This window comes from Nansenia antarctica (assembly GCF_963989245.1).
Source record: "Nansenia antarctica genome assembly, chromosome: 6".
Taxonomy (NCBI): Eukaryota; Metazoa; Chordata; class Actinopteri; order Argentiniformes; family Microstomatidae; genus Nansenia; species Nansenia antarctica.
In genome coordinates, this window is record NC_137676.1 from 74,521,367 (window position 1) to 74,539,296 (window position 17,930).

The 17,930-nt window shown below is 54.2% G+C and overlaps 1 protein-coding gene across 1 annotated transcript in view; it reads left to right on the forward strand.

Moving 5' to 3' along the window:
• Positions 1-784: 784 nt before the first annotated feature.
• Positions 785-17,930, forward strand: part of LOC308160973 (tomoregulin-2-like) — a gene marked incomplete at both ends in the record, with an annotated part of 53,165 nt that continues 36,019 nt past the window's right edge. The window contains one exon of the mRNA XM_080534895.1: positions 785-1,022. Coding sequence (XP_080391021.1) covers positions 785-1,022 — 238 coding nt within the window. The remainder of the gene's footprint in view (positions 1,023-17,930) is intronic.

Below are 17,930 nucleotides of genomic sequence, written 5' to 3' on the forward strand. Positions count from 1 at the left end.
ACGTGACCGTAACCAGATTGTTGCTGCTGCTGGCGGAGGAGAGAGAGATTCCTCCTCTTCATACCGGAGAGCGAGAGCAGCGTGAGAGGAGCGGGGCGGACTCCCAACCACCGCGCGTCTGTCTGGTCGCTTCGCTAGCGAGAGAGAGAGAGAGGAGGGAGCGTGCTGGAATCCGTGGATGTTATTACTGCATACTACTGCCAGACCGACCGTGGGATTATAGACAACAACAAAACATTATCATCAAGGCTTTCCTTTCCTTTCCTTTTTCCCCTCATCATCTCTCTCTTCCTCTCTCCCTCATCATCTCTCTCTTCCTCTCTCCCTCGTCATCTCTCTCTTCCTCTCTCCCTCGTCGACGCTTCTTCCTCGCGCATCCTCCCCTCCTCTCCTCTCCTCTCTACCTACCTGCCTGCCGTGTCTCCCCCCTCCCTCTCTCTCTCTCTCTCTCTCTCTCTCTCTGCAGGGTGACCTCGCTAACTTCCCCCCCCCTGCCACCATCCCACACCCTCCATCGCCCACCCCCACTGCACCCCCCCCCCACCCCGGACCCCCCCCGGAACCCCCTCGTATACGCAGCGACACCCCCCTGGTTCGGGGGTTACTCTTCCAGCCCTTCATGGGGCTCAGCGCTCCCCTGCGAGGATCATGTCCCGGCGCCCCCGGTCTCTGCTGAGCGCGCCGGTGTGTCGGTCTCTGTCCTCCGCCTGTCTGCCGCCTCGTATCCGCCGCCGCCGCTGCGACCGTGGGGAGGACGGACTCTCTGGACGGACCGGAGACTGAGATGGGTCTCGCCTCCTCAGTAGCGGGAGGAGGAGGAGGAGGACCGGAGGAGGAGGACCGGAGGAGCCCGTCGCTCCCGCGCCTGTACCGGGGGAACCTGCGGCCCGCGGCGGGAGGCTGCTGGGTCTGGGTGGTGCTGCTGGTGTCCTTCCTCGCCAGCCTACCTGTGGAGCGGCTCTGCGCCGCCTTCCCCTCCTCCCTCAGCGACTGCCAGACGCCCACCGGGTGGAACTGCTCCGGTAAGAGACCAGCCAGCCCCCCGGGGAGACGGCCGCGTTCTCTCTCTGTCTTTCTATAGCGTTATATCCCTCCGCTGTCTGTGTGCTCTAGAATGATAGCTATGTTCTGGAATGACAGTACTGTTCTAGGATGATAGTAATGTTCTAGAATGACAGTAATATTCTAGAATGATAGCAATGTTCTAGAATGACAGTAATATTCTAGAATGATAGTAATGCTCGAGAATGACAGTACTATTCTAGAATGATAGTCAGAGGCGTTTGTGTCTTGGCAGTGGTTTTATCTCCGGTGTCTGGGAGTCCAGATGTGCGTCTTACTGCGCCATACAGTTTTCCTTAATGATGATAACCTGTAGTATCTATAACCCCGGGGGGGGGTGGGGTTAGGGGGGGTTATAGCCCGGGGGGGTGGGGTTAGGGGGGGTTATAACCCGGGGGGGGTGGGGTTAGGGGGGGTTATAACCCACATTAGTGGGTTTAGTGTTTGTTGCTGCGGGGGAAACGTTCCTCTGGTCGCCGGGGCTGCGAGGGACGATATATACATGTCCATGGCTCTTCCCTCCCAGGTCTCACCCCTCTGTGTCCCAGTCCTCCCAGGTCTCACCCCTCTGTGTCCCAGTCCTCCCAGGTCTCACCCCTCTGTGTCCCAGTCCTCCCAGGTCTCACCCCTCTGTGTCCCAGTCCTCCCAGGTCTCACCCCCCGCGTCCCAGTCCTCCCAGGTCTCACCCCTCTGCGTCCCAGTCCTCCCAGGTCTCACCCCTCTGTGTCCCAGTCCTCGCGGGTCTCACCCCTCTGTGTCCCAGTCCTCCCAGGTCTCACCCCTCTGCGTCCCAGTCCTCCCAGGTCTCACCCCTCTGTGTCCCAGTCCTCCCAGGTCTCACCCCTCTGTGTCCCAGTCCTCCCAGGTCTCACCCCTCTGTGTCCCAGTCCTCGCGGGTCTAACCCCTCTGTGTCCCAGTCCTCCCAGGGTCTCACCCTTCCGCGTCCCAGTCCTCCCAGGTCTCACCCCTCTGCGTCCCAGTCCTCCCAGGTCTCACCCCTCCACGTCCCAGTCCTCCCAGGGTCTCACCCCTGCGGGTCCCAGCTCCCCAGGGTCTGCCGCCTCGGGTCTCGGGGGTTCGGGGCGGCTGCATCCCATAATAACACAGGATATATTCATTAAACAACGCACATTGCTCGGTGGGAGAATATTTGAGACACAAACTCATATGAAGCCTATAATTACATAAGTATTATTATTATTATTATTTTTAATCATAATCATAATAATATGACCATTAATCTTATTGTTTGTTGGTGTTGATGGTGTTGACGGTGGTGGTGGTATTATTGTTGTTTATAGTGTTATAGATGGTGGTATAGATGGTGTTATAGATTTACATTTACATTTTTGGCGTTTAGCAGACACCTTATTCCAAAGCGACTTACAATCAATACATTTGAATGCTAAGCATGTGAATCATCAGTCCACCATTCGTGGCAGGAAGAGTAATCTAGCTCAGGCCCGGGGCCACTGAAACCTTCTTCTACCACTTTTTTTTATTTATTTTTAATACTGGAGGAACAGAGAAACAGTACAAAGGGGGCGATAGAAGTTCTTAGGGACACAGTAGAGGGGAAAGCGGACGTCTTTAGGAGACGTAGTGCTGAGGGGCAGAAGATGGAATGGAATGGAATGGAATGGAATGGAATGGAATGGAATGGACTTTATTTGTCATTGCTACAGTACAGGTACCAAACAACGAAATTTAGGAGGGGTGGCTCCCCTGGTGTTAGGAAAGGAAAAAGAAAACACATTTTAGAAAAAGCATAGATGCATAAAATCACAAGAAGGTAAGGAGCTGGTTTACATCAATAAAGGCTATGTACACAATCCACTGTACTATACTGCACATATAGTCAACTAGGGTTGTCATATTGCACAAAGAGTATTTTTTCACATTATTTTAAAGTGTCACAGTTTGCAGGCTTGAAAATGTACATGTTTGTGCCTCAGCACTAGCTGCCATACAATCCGTCCGGACTGTCCTGGGCCCAGAACTTAGGCCTTTTCTGTGTTCAGGGCCTTGACGGCCTCAGGAGGAGCTGTTAAGGTGTAACCTGAAGAGATGGGTCTTCAGTCTACGACGGAAGATGGGTAGTGACTCTGCCGTTCTGACAGCCGTGGGGAGCTCATTCCACCAGCGGGGAGCCAGAGTTGTGAAGAGACGTGATCGGGCAGCACGACTGCTGTGCAGAGGTGGTGGGGCCAGTCGGCCAGCCGAGGTGGAGGAGCGGAGTGAGTGGGCTGGAGTTTGGGGGGTGACCATTTCCTTCAGGTAGGCAGGGGCTGTCCCTTTAGCTGCCTGATATGCAAGCACCAGGGTCTTGAATCGGATGCGAGCTGCTACCGGGAGCCAGTGCAGGGTGCGAAGGAGAGGGGTGACATGAGAGTATTTGGGGAGGTTGAATACCAAACGTGCAGCAGCGTTCTGGATGAGCTGCAGAGGTCTAATGGCGTAGGCGGGGAGACCAGCCAGGAGTACGTTGCAGTAATCCAGGCGGGAGATGACCAGTGCCTGGGTCAAGAGTTGCGCTGCCTCTCTGGTAAGGAATGGTCGTATCCTTCTGATGTTGTAGAGGAAGAATCTGCAGGAGCGAGCCGTTGCTGAAATGTTCTCCGCACAGGATAGTCGGTTATCCAGGATCACTCCAAGATTCTTGGCTGTCAGGGAGGGGGTTACAGTAGAGTTCTCCACTGTGATAGAGAAGTCTTGGAGAGGGCAGGCTTTCCCGGGGATGAAGAGGAGCTCGGTCTTGTTAAGATTGAGCTTGAGATGGTGGTCAGCCATCCAAGTTGAAATGTCAGCGAGACATGCAGAGATACGGGTTGCCACGTGTACATCAGACGGGGGGAAGGACAGGAAGAGTTGAGTGTCGTCTGCGTAGCTGTGGTAGGAGAGCCCGTGTGAAGAGATTACCGAGCCAAGAGACTTGGTGTAGAGAGAGAAAAGTAGGGGCCCTAGGACAGAACCCTGGGGTACCCCAGTGGAGAGGGTTCGTGGAGAAGACAGCGATTCTCTCCAGGTCACCTGGTAGGAGCGGCCCGTCAGGTAGGAAGAAAACCAGGAGTGTGCGGTGCCAGAGATGCTAAGTTCTGAGAGGATGGGAGAGAAGGATCTGGTGGTTTACTGTGCGGAAGGCAGCAGACAGGTCCAGGAGAATGAGAACGGAGGAGAGGGAGGAAGCTTGAGCAGAGTAGAGGGCCTCCGTGACAGCAAGGAGAGCAGTCTCAGTGGAGTGCCCAGCCTTGAAGCCGGATTGGTTGGGGTCTAAGTGATCCATCTTCCGGAGATAGTCAGTCAGTTGTTTAGATGCCGTGCGTTCAAGGGTTTTGGAAGGGAAGGAGAGAAGGGATACAGGTCTGTAATTGTGGACAGATGAAGGGTCAAGGGTAGGTTTCTTGAGGAGGGGCTTGACTCTGGCTATTTTGAAGGCCGCTGGGACAGATCCTGTGGATAGGGAGGAGTTGATAAGGGTGGTAAGGTAAGGAAGGATGTCGGTGGAAATGGATTGGAGAAGAGGGGAGGGGATGGGATCAAGAGGGCATGTGGTTGCCCGCTTTGATGTGATAAGTGTGAGAATCTCATCGGGGGAGAGGGTGGAAAAAGATGACAAGCCCGAGACCGAGTGTCGAGGAGAGAGTTTGGAACGGGTGTTAGCATTGTTAGTGGGAGGAGGGAGAGGTGGGGGGGAAAAGGTGCTGCTGATGTCGTCCACCTTTTTTTCAAAGTAGGTGACAAAGTCATCGGCGGACAGGGAGGAAGGAGGAGGGGGAGGAGGTGGATTAAGGAGTGAAGAGAAAGTGGAGAACAGTTTTCTAGGATTAGAGGCAGAACAATGTATTTTGGAATGATAGTAGGATGCTTTAGCAGCTGATGCCGAGGAGGCGTAGTTGGAAAGGAGAGAGTGATAGAGGTTAAGGTCATCAGAAAGGCCAGTTTTTCTCCATTTCCTCACAGCTGCTCTGAGCTCTAGTCTATAAGCATGTAGCGTTTCAGAGAGCCAGGTAGCTCGAGGAGAGGATCGAGCTGGCTTCAAGGTTAGTGGACAGAGGGTGTCGAAGGATGAGGTGAGAGCGGACAGGAGGGTTGAGGATGCTGCATCAGTGGATAGAAGGGAGAAGGATTCAACAGAGGGTAGGGAGGATAGGACAGAAGAAGAGAGGGTGATGGGGGACAGGGTACGTAGGTTACGACGAGAGGGTCTTAAGTGGTTAGAGGCTGACAGGGAGGAGGAGGTTTTGAGGGGGAGGGAGAAGGATATAAAGTGGTGATCAGAAACTGGAAGAGGGGTAACAGTAAGGTTGGAGGTGTGGGAAGATCTGGTGAAGACAAGGTCGAGCTGATTGCCTGCCTTATGAGTCGGAGGAGAGGGGGACAGGGTAAGGCCGAAGGAGAGGAGAAGGTCAAGTACTCCGGATGAGAGAAGCTTCTCTGATTGGAAATCAGACCATATTATCCTGGATTGCCCGGTGTACCACCCACCCAACGGGATGCATGGTCTGTCGGTATTAGATGACGAGACGATGACGTGGCTTCTGGAGGGGTGTCCAGAAATATAGCCCGGGTGAGCCCCTCAACCAGGTCTCGGGTGGTAAAAGGGTAGCCCCTCGGCCCCGAGCCTGGTGGAGTGGAGAGGAAAAACAACTACCCATACGCCGAAGAAGAAGATTGGAAATTGAAGTCACCTAGTAGTACGAGCGGAGTGCCATCATCAGGGAAGGAGCTGAGAAGGCCATCCAACACGCACACGTGTTATAGTGTTATAGATGGTGGTATAGATGGTGTTATAGATGGTGTTAGTGTTATAGATGGTGTTATATAGGGATGTCCCGATCCCATTTTTTCACTACCGATACCGATACCTGGGCTTCAGGTATCTGCGATACCGATATCAATCCGATATTTGTATTTATTGTTTTACTCCTGAATAATAACAAATACTTCCCCAGTATATAGTCCACAACAACAGTTGGCTATTAAAGACTGCCAGCCTTTATTCAAGCAACAAAAACAGTACTCTGCAGTACTCAGTGACCAACTGGTTTAAACAATGTAGACAGCAGCATTCAGCATTGTAGAAAAAAATAGTTACTGTCTGATTTCTAGTTTTAGTGCCTTCAGGTTTTTATTCTATTTATCTTCTCTTACAAATGGCAAATCAATTATAGGACCCTTTTTAAAAGTGTAGCCTAGTGACGCTGCTGGTGAGACCAGAAATCGAAGGGGTGTCAACAATATCTGGTTCTCTTTTTTTTCAACTCAAGTTTTAAGTAACCAGTCCATATAATAAAAAACAGTTATAATCTGTGGATTGGATTAACTATTCTCGTTTTTCGGAGGCTACCAGTAAGTGATAATGACTTGTAAACATACTCAAAAGCAAGGACTGTGTGTTCATCTAGTTATGTGTAGTTATGTGTTTTTAGCATGTCCATGTTCTCTCAGTATGTTGTGATGTTATAAAAACGCAGTTAGACGTTCCTAGCGATGTACCACTGTTAGCTGTTAGCCGCTAGCAGCGTTTGTTGTTGTGGTTTGGTCAGTCACGTTTCTCCTGTCGCATTCATTCGGTGCACCAACATTCAAATACTCGTGTCGTCTTAATTTTTTTTCCGATTTCAATGTCTGACGCATCATTTGAAAGCTTACCATCTGTAGTTTCAGACTATGTAAAAGCAAATGGTTTATGATTTCACCAGCTAGCATCATGACATTGTCAGACTCATTACACACAGGTAGCTACTAGCCAACTCTCATGCCCGTGACCACTGACTACTACTGTTGTCATCACGTGAGTGACACGCCGGATCGGCCACGCAGATCGACGCCTATTTTTTTTCTGGTGCGATCTGCGATCCAGCATTCAGGACCAATATCGAAGCGATATCCGATATCGATATCGGATCGGGACATCCCTAGTGTTATAGATGTGTTATAGATGTGTTATAGATGGTGTCCAACCCTCCACCTCCACCCAACCCCTCCACCCAACCCACCCCCTCCACCCAACCCCTCCACCTCCACCCAACCCCTCCACCCAACACCTCCACCCAACACCTCCACCCAACCCCTCCACCCAACCCTCCACCCAACCCAACCCCTCCACCCAACCCCTCCACCCAACCCTCCACCCAACCCAACCCCTCCACCCAACCCCTCCACCCAACCCTCCACCTCCACCCAACCCCTCCACCCAACCCAACACCTCCACCCAACCCCTCCACCCAACCCTCCGCCTCCACCCAACCCAACCCCTCCACCCAACCCTCCGCCTCCACCCAACCCAACCCCTCCACCCAACCCTCCGCCTCCACCCAACCCTCCACCTCCACCCAACCCAACCCCTCCACCCAACCCTCCGCCTCCACCCAACCCAACCCCTCCACCCAACCCTCCACCTCCACCCAACCCAACCCAACCCCTCCACCCAACCCAACCCCTCCACCCAACCCCTCCACCCAACCCCTCCACCTCCTCCACCTCCACCGAACCCCTCCACCCAACCCTCCACCCTTCACCTCCACCCAACCCCTCCCCCTCCACCCAACCCCTCCACCCAACCCAACCCCTCCACCCAACCCCTCCAACCAACCCCTCCACCCAACCCCTGATGGATGTGGGGGGGGTGATGGATGTGGGGGGTGATGGATGTGGGGGGGTGATGGATGTGGGGGGGTGATGGATGTGGGGGGGTGATGGATGTGGGGGGGGGGGTGATGGATGTGGGGGGGTGATGGATGTGGGGGGGTGATGGATGTGGGGGGGGTGATGGATGTGGGGGGGGTGATGGATGTGGGGGGGTGATGGATGTGGGGGGGTGATGGATGTGGGGGGGGTGATGGATGTGGGGGGGGTGATGGATGTGGGGGGGGTGATGGATGTGGGGGGGTGATGGATGTGGGGGGGTGATGGATGTGTGGGGGGGGTGATGGATGTGGGGGGTGATGGATGTGGGGGGGTGATGGATGTGGGGGGTGATGGATGTGGGGGGGGTGATGGATGTGTGGGGGGTGATGGATGTGGGGGGTGATGGATGTGGGGGGGGTGATGGATGTGGGGGAGGTGATGGATGTGGGGGGTGATGGATGTGGGGGGGGTGATGGATGTGGAGGGGTGATGGATGTGGGGGGGGTGATGGATGTGGGGGGGTGATGGATGTGGGGGGTGATGGATGTGTGGGGGGGGGTGATGGATGTGTGGGGGGGGTGATGGATGTGGGGGGGTGATGGATGTGTGGGGGGGGTGATGGATGTGTGGGGGTGATGGATGTGGGGGGGGTGATGGATGTGTGGAGGGGTGATGGATGTGGGGGGGTGATGGATGTGGGGGGGGTGATGGATGTGTGGGGGGTGATGGATGTGGGGGGTGATGGATGTGGGGGGGTGATGGATGTGGGGGGGGTGATGGATGTGTGGGGGTGATGGATGTGTGGGGGGGGTGATGGATGTGTGGGGGTGATGGATGTGTGGGGGGGTGATGGATGTGGGGGGGGTGATGGATGTGGGGGGGTGATGGATGTGGGGGGTGATGGATGTGTGGGGGTGATGGATGTGGGGGGGTGATGGATGTGTGGGGGTGATGGATGTGTGGGGGGGTGATGGATGTGGGGGGGGTGATGGATGTGGGGGGGTGATGGATGTGGGGGGGTGATGGATGTGGGGGGGGTGATGGATGTGGGGGGTGATGGATGTGGGGGGGTGATGGATGTGGGGGGGGTGATGGATGTGGGGGGGGTGATGGATGTGGGGGGGTGATGGATGTGTGGGGGGTGATGGATGTGTGGGGGGTGATGGATGTGGGGGGGGTGATGGATGTGGGGGGGGTGATGGATGTGGGGGTGATGGATGTGGGGGGGGTGATGGATGTGGGGGGGGTGATGGATGTGTGGGGGGTGATGGATGTGGGGGGTGATGGATGTGTGGGGGGTGATGGATGTGGGGGGTGATGGATGTGGGGGGTGATGGATGTGGGGGGGTGATGGATGTGGGGGGGTGATGGATGTGGGGGGTGATGGATGTGTGGGGGGTGATGGATGTGGGGGGTGATGGATGTGGGGGGTGATGGATGTGGGGGGTGATGGATGTGGGGGGGTGATGGATGTGGGGGGGTGATGGATGTGGGGGGGGTGATGGATGTGGGGGGGGTGATGGATGTGGGGGGGGTGATGGATGTGGGGGGGGTGATGGATGTGGGGGGGGTGATGGATGTGGGGGGGTGATGGATGTGGGGGGTGATGGATGTGGGGGGGTGATGGATGTGGGGGGTGATGGATGTGGGGGGGTGATGGATGTGGGGGGGTGATGGATGTGGGGGGGGTGATGGATGTGTGTGAGGGGGGTGATGGATGTGGGGGGGTGATGGATGTGGGGGGGTGATGGATGTGGGGGGTGATGGATGTGGGGGGGGTGATGGATGTGGGGGGTGATGGATGTGGGGGGGTGATGGATGTGTGGGGGGGGTGATGGATGTGGGGGGGTGATGGATGTGTGGGGGGGGTGATGGATGTGTGGGGGGTGATGGATGTGGGGGGGTGATGGATGTGGGGGGGGTGATGGATGTGTGGGGGGGTGATGGATGTGTGGGGGGTGATGGATGTGGGGGGGTGATGGATGTGGGGGGGGTGATGGATGTGGGGGGGTGATGGATGTGGGGGGGGTGATGGATGTGGGGGGGGTGATGGATGTGGGGGGGGTGATGGATGTGGGGGGGGTGATGGATGTGGGGGGGGTGATGGATGTGTGGGGGTGATGGATGTGGGGGGGTGATGGATGTGGGGGGTGATGGATGTGTGGGGGGTGATGGATGTGGGGGGGGTGATGGATGTGGGGGGGGTGATGGATGTGGGGGGTGATGGATGTGGGGGGGTGATGGATGTGGGGGGGTGATGGATGTGGGGGGTGATGGATGTGGGGGGGTGATGGATGTGTGGGGGTGATGGATGTGGGGGGGTGATGGATGTGGGGGGGGTGATGGATGTGGGGGGGTGATGGATGTGGGGGGTGATGGATGTGGGGGGGGTGATGGATGTGGGGGGGTGATGGATGTGGGGGGGGTGATGGATGTGGGGGGTGATGGATGTGGAGGGTGATGGATGTGGGGGGGTGATGGATGTGGGGGGGTGATGGATGTGTGGGGGGTGATGGATGTGGGGGGGTGATGGATGTGGGGGGGTGATGGATGTGTGGGGGTGATGGATGTGGGGGGGGTGATGGATGTGGGGGGGTGATGGATGTGGGGGGGTGATGGATGTGTGGGGGTGATGGATGTGGGGGGGTGATGGATGTGGGGGGGGTGATGGATGTGGGGGGGGTGATGGATGTGGGGGGTGATGGATGTGGGGGGGGTGATGGATGTGGGGGGGTGATGGATGTGGGGGGGTGATGGATGTGGGGGGTGATGGATGTGGGGGGTGATGGATGTGGGGGGGGTGATGGATGTGGGGGGGTGATGGATGTGTGGGGGTGATGGATGTGTGGGGGTGATGGATGTGGGGGGGGTGATGGATGTGTGGGGGTGATGGATGTGGGGGGGTGATGGATGTGGGGGGGTGATGGATGTGGGGGGGGTGATGGATGTGGGGGGTGATGGATGTGTGGGGGGGGGTGATGGATGTGTGGGGGTGATGGATGTGGGGGGGTGATGGATGTGGGGGGGGTGATGGATGTGTGGGGGTGATGGATGTGTGGGGGTGATGGATGTGGGGGGGGTGATGGATGTGGGGGGGGTGATGGATGTGTGGGGGTGATGGATGTGTGGGGGGTGATGGATGTGTGGGGGTGATGGATGTGGGGGGGTGATGGATGTGGTGGGTGATGGATGTGGGGGGTGATGGATGTGGGGGGGGTGATGGATGTGGGGGGGTTATGGATGTGTGGGGGGTGATGGATGTGGGGGGGTGATGGATGTGGGGGGGGTGATGGATGTGGGGGGGTGATGGATGTGTGGAGGGGTGATGGATGTGGGGGGGTGATGGATGTGGGGGGGGTGATGGATGTGGGGGGGTGATGGATGTGTGGGGGGTGATGGATGTGGGGGGGTGATGGATGTGTGGAGGGGTGATGGATGTGGGGGGGTGATGGATGTGGGGGGTGATGGATGTGGGGGGGGTGATGGATGTGGGGGGTGATGGATGTGGGGGGGTGATGGATGTGTGGGGGTGATGGATGTGGGGGGGTGATGGATGTGGGGGGGGTGATGGATGTGTGGGGGTGATGGATGTGGGGGGGTGATGGATGTGGGGGGGGTGATGGATGTGGGGGGGGTGATGGATGTGGGGGGTGATGGATGTGGGGGGTGATGGATGTGGGGGGTGATGGATGTGGGGGGGGTGATGGATGTGGGGGGGTGATGGATGTGTGGGGGTGATGGATGTGTGGGGGTGATGGATGTGGGGGGGGTGATGGATGTGTGGGGGTGATGGATGTGGGGGGGTGATGGATGTGGGGGGGTGATGGATGTGGGGGGGGTGATGGATGTGGGGGGTGATGGATGTGTGGGGGGGGGTGATGGATGTGGGGGGTGATGGATGTGGGGGGTGATGGATGTGGGGGGGTGATGGATGTGGGGGGGTGATGGATGTGTGGGGGTGATGGATGTGTGGGGGTGATGGATGTGGGGGGGGTGATGGATGTGGGGGGGGTGATGGATGTGTGGGGGTGATGGATGTGTGGGGGGTGATGGATGTGTGGGGGTGATGGATGTGGGGGGGTGATGGATGTGGGGGGTGATGGATGTGGGGGGTGATGGATGTGGGGGGGGTGATGGATGTGGGGGGGTGATGGATGTGTGGGGGGTGATGGATGTGGGGGGGTGATGGATGTGGGGGGGGTGATGGATGTGGGGGGGTGATGGATGTGTGGAGGGGTGATGGATGTGGGGGGGTGATGGATGTGGGGGGTGATGGATGTGGGGGGGGTGATGGATGTGGGGGGGTGATGGATGTGTGGGGGGTGATGGATGTGGGGGGGTGATGGATGTGTGGAGGGGTGATGGATGTGGGGGGGTGATGGATGTGGGGGGTGATGGATGTGGGGGGTGATGGATGTGGGGGGGTGATGGATGTGTGGGGGGGGTGATGGATGTGGGGGGGTGATGGATGTGGGGGGGTGATGGATGTGTGGGGGGTGATGGATGTGGGGGGGTGATGGATGTGGGGGGTGATGGATGTGGGGGGGTGATGGATGTGTGGGGGGTGATGGATGTGGGGGGTGATGGATGTGGGGGGTGATGGATGTGGGGGGGGTGATGGATGTGGGGGGGGGTGATGGATGTGGGGGGGTGATGGATGTGGGGGGGGTGATGGATGTGGGGGGGTGATGGATGTGGGGGGGGTGATGGATGTGGGGGGGTGATGGATGTGGGGGGGTGATGGATGTGGGGGGTGATGGATGTGGGGGGGTGATGGATGTGGGGGGGTGATGGATGTGGGGGGGGTGATGGATGTGGGGGGGGTGATGGATGTGGGGGGTGATGGATGTGGGGGGTGATGGATGTGGGGGGTGATGGATGTGGGGGGGTGATGGATGTGGGGGGGTGATGGATATGGGGGGGTGATGGATGTGTGGGGGTGATGGATGTGTGGGGGGGTGATGGATGTGTGTGAGGGGGGTGATGGATGTGTGTGAGGGGGGTGATGGATGTGTGGGGGTGATGGATGGTCATGTTGGGGGGGGGGCCCTACTGTTTACGTCCTGTTTCCTCCTGGTGAGAGACGGGGGAGGGGGGGGAGGGGGGGTGAGAGACGGAGGAGGCAGCGCGACCGTTACCGTGCCGACCGAGATAATTAGGTCACATCTCCCTCGTTCATCAAAACCGCTTTTCTCTCTCCTCTTTCTCTCTTCTCTCTCCTCCTTCTCTCTTCTCCTTCTCATCCCTTGTGTTTTTTTTGCTCGTAGCGGAGCTAGACACGCATGCGCTGACACCCACCCCCCCTTCCCCACACACACACGCACACACACACACACACAGACACACACACACACAGACACACACACACACACACACACACACTCTTACACACACTCTCACACACGCACACACTGTTGTTGAGCTGAGGGCTAGGGTCCCCACTGCCTCATCAATAATTTAGTTGTTGTTTTAGTAAGAATCACTAATGGTGATGATGATGATGATGATGATGATGACACACACACTCACACACACAGAGACACACACACAGAGACAGAGAGACAGAGAGACACACAGGGCTGGGAGGGGGGGGGGGAGCTGCAGGTCATTTACATTTAAAGCTGAACACAGAAACAGCGTGTCGAGAAATGTGACTGAAACATGCTAGAATGCCTTCAGATGGACATCAGAGAGGTGTTTCAGGTGTTTCAGATGTTTCAGATGTTTCAGGTGTTTCAGATGTTTCAGATGTTTCAGATGTTTCAGATGTTTCAGATGTTTCAGATGTTTCAGATGTTTCAGATGTTTCAGGTGTTTCAGATGTTTCAGCTGTTTCAGATGTTTCAGGTGTTTCAGGTGTTTCAGGTGTTTCAGGTGTTTGTTTCAGGTGTTTCAGGTGAACATCAGAGAGGTGTTTCAGAAAACAAACGTGAAAGACTTTTGGGGACCCAGAGACTTTATTAACTAGTTGAAGAAGAGCAAAACATGGGACCTTTAACACCCAATACTGCTCAACTGTCAGCCAAGCCGTAATTCACCTAACTCTTTAGTTGTTGACGTATTTTTTACGTCTCAACAGTTGGTCAAATGCTGGCTCAGACAGATAATTCTGTTTCCTGTTTCCTGGTTCAGACAGATAATTCTGTTTCCTGGTCTGCAGAAACGATCCCAGAAGGTATTCTGTTGTTGACAGTGTTGGGGGAAGGTTCCACACATAGAGACATTCTACTTCTTAGCGAGTTCCTTTTCCTACGTGACTTAACACTAGAGGCGCGACGTTTTTTCACCTACTTTTAGCACGACGAGGTGTCGAATTACACGACCACTCTTCACAATGGGGGAGTGTGTACTGACGCACAAAGATCGCTGGAGGGCGATGTCGCACAAGAAGAGAAGATGACAAGATCACTACCTCTAAAAATGCATAAAGTTCCTATGCGCAGAGAAGCAGGGAAAAACAATAGTAATAAATATTGCAATATTGTGTTATCATAGTTATGAGCTTCACAGTGATAAAGTCTGTTTATTTGTCGTGAACTTCGCCGGTAACATTAGCCTGTCAGCCCCTGCAACTGCTCACAGGGGTTGTTACATGTGATTATATGGAATGGCTGAATATGTTCATTCTTTTTATTTTGATTACATTATATAATTGTATTTGGTATAATGACAAATAAACTTGAAAGTTGAATGATCTCACAGGAGCGCGTACCTGCATGTGCCGCAACCTGTTATAGTTAGTTTCACCTATATTAGTGAAAAGACCTGAAAGAAAATACATGAAAGAAAGGAGAGAAAGAGTAGCCTACAGAATGATAAATCATTCAGAATGTTATTGGTTTTAATATTTCACAATCTGCCAGAATAAGCACGCTCCCTCGCACGCCCAGCGCATCATTTTTGATGCCGCTAATGTGTGTAATGAAAAGTGTGACAATGTTGAAAGACATGATGTCATAATCAAAATGATTGATTGATTGATTGATTGAAAACTTTATTAGAAGATTTGCAGAAGTAGGTACATGAAAGTACATATTACATACAAGGTCAACTAAAAGGATAAAAACCCAAGAAAGCCACTGGCTTATTTCAATTGGGGTCCTTGATTCTCAATTCATCGATCACTTCAACTGTGCTACTTTCAGTCAAAATTGACCGGTGTGTTTTGCACAGTGATATCTCTGGAACCCCTTATCCAATTTTGTGGTTGACATCTCATTTGAACAGTCAAAGCAAGTAGAATCAAGGGGTGGCAGACAGAATGACACCAGGGGTTAATTTCATATTATAATTTTGCAGCAAGTTCAAAGATAGTGTTTACTGTACATTACTGTATATTATAAAAATGCCTGCCATGTAGGCTGTGTGTACTGGAGATGGAAATGATTTAGTTAGTGTTGTAGCTGAGATTCTTCCTGTTCCATTGTTGTATGGGATGTATTGATTTATAGATTTTTTTTTAGTTTTATTACCCATTCATTTCCTATGGCGGTCAATTCTGACACATCATAGGTGTGACACGGTTCAATAAATCCCCCAAAATGCAATTCAATGCAATCAAGTGTATGCTCAGGGGCCTAGGGTGGAGGATAACATAAGGTCTTGAGGCAATGGGATGAAAAACACAATATTTATGATTACAAACAGATTTGACCGTCAACAGAAGAGGAAGGTTAACACTAGAACAGCCGTGGGTGGGGCCATTAACACTAGAACAGCCGTGGGTGGGGTCATTAACACTAGAACAGTCATGGGTGGGGTCATTAACACTAGAACAGCCATGGGTGGGGTCATTAACACTAGAACAGCCGTGGGTGGGGTCATTAACACTAGAACAGCCATGGGTGGGGTCATTAACACTAGAACAGCCATGGGTGGGGTCATTAACACTAGAACAGCCGTGGGTGGGGTCATTAACACTAGAACAGCCATGGGTGGGGTCATTAACACTAGAACAGCCATGGGTGGGGTCATTAACACTAGAACAGCCATGGGTGGGGTCATTAACACTAGAACAGCCATGGGTGGGGTCATTAACACTAGAACAGCCGTGGGTGGGGCCATTAACACTAGAACAGCCATGGGTGGGGTCATTAACACTAGAACAGCCGTGGGTGGGGTCATTAACACTAGAACAGCCGTGGGTGGGGTCATTAACACTAGAACAGTCGTGGGTGGGGTCATTAACACTAGAACAGCCATGGGTGGGGTCATTAACACTAGAACAGCCGTGGGTGGGGTCATTAACACTAGAACAGCCGTGGGTGGGGTCATTAACACTAGAACAGCCATGGGTGGGGTCATTAACACTAGAACAGCCGTGGGTGGGGTCATTAACACTAGAACAGCCGTGGGTGGGGTCATTAACACTAGAACAGCCGTGGGTGGGGTCATTAACACTAGAACAGCCGTGGGTGGGGTCATTAACACTAGAACAGCCATGGGTGGGGTCATTAACACTAGAACAGCCATGGGTGGGGTCATTAACACTAGAACAGCCATGGGTGGGGTCATTAACACTAGAACAGCCATGGGTGGGGTCATTAACACTAGAACAGCCGTGGGTGGGGTCATTAACACTAGAACAGCCGTGGGTGGGGTCATTAACACTAGAACAGCCATGGGTGGGGTCATTAACACTAGAACAGCCATGGGTGGGGTCATTAACACTAGAACAGCCGTGGGTGGGGTCATTAACACTAGAACAGCCATGGGTGGGGTCATTAACACTAGAACAGCAATGGGGGGGTCATTAAGACTAGAACAGCCATGGGTGGGGTCATTAACACTAGAACAGCCATGGGTGGGGTCATTAACACTAGAACAGCCATGGGTGGGGTCATTAACACTAGAACAGCCGTGGGTGGGGTCATTAACACTAGAACAGCCGTGGGTGGGGTCATTAACACTAGAACAGCCGTGGGTGGGGTCATTAACACTAGAACAGCCGTGGGTGGGGTCATTAACACTAGAACAGCCGTGGGTGGGGTCATTAACACTAGAACAGCCGTGGGTGGGGTCATTAACACTAGAACAGCCGTGGGTGGGGTCATTAACACTAGAACAGCCGTGGGTGGGGTCATTAACACTAGAACAGCCGTGGGTGGGGTCATTAACACTAGAACAGCCGTGGGTGGGGTCATTAACACTAGAACAGCCATGGGTGGGGTCATTAACACTAGAACAGCCATGGGTGGGGTCATTAACACTAGAACAGCCATGGGTGGGGTCATTAACACTAGAACAGCCGTGGGTGGGGTCATTAACACTAGAACAGCCGTGGGTGGGGTCATTAACACTAGAACAGCCGTGGGTGGGGTCATTAACACTAGAACAGCCATGGGTGGGGTCATTAACACTAGAACAGCCGTGGGTGGGGTCATTAACACTAGAACAGCCATGGGTGGGGTCATTAACACTAGAACAGCAATGGGGGGGTCATTAAGACTAGAACAGCCATGGGTGGGGTCATTAACACTAGAACAGCCATGGGTGGGGTCATTAACACTAGAACAGCCGTGGGCGGGGTCATTAACACTAGAACAGCCGTGGGTGGGGTCATTAACACTAGAACAGCCATGGGTGGGTCATTAACACTAGAACAGCCATGGGTGGGGTCATTAACACTAGAACAGCCGTGGGTGGGGTCATTAACACTAGAACAGCCATGGGTGGGGTCATTAACACTAGAACAGCCGTGGGTGGGGTCATTAACACTAGAACAGCCATGGGTGGGGTCATTAACACTAGAACAGCCGTGGGGGGGTCATTAACACTAGAACAGCCATGGGTGGGGTCATTAACACTAGAACAGCCGTGGGTGGGGTCATTAACACTAGAACAGCCGTGGGTGGGGTCATTAACACTAGAACAGCCATGGGTGGGGTCATTAACACTAGAACAGCCGTGGGTGGGGTCATTAACACTAGAACAGCCATGGGTGGGGTCATTAACACTAGAACAGCCATGGGTGGGGTCATTAACACTAGAACAGCCGTGGGTGGGGTCATTAACACTAGAACAGCCGTGGGTGGGGTCATTAACACTAGAACAGCCATGAGGGGTCAAGGACCCTCCTTTCATGACTTGTCCTAGATATGTGCGTTCTACCACCCCAGTATCCTTACATGTTCTAAATCACATCAGGATGAGCTAGTATGACGCTATTTTGCAGTTTTTCTGTGTAGGAGGCAGGCTAACTTATAAGACGGCGCCAACTAGTGGTCGTTGTGTGTA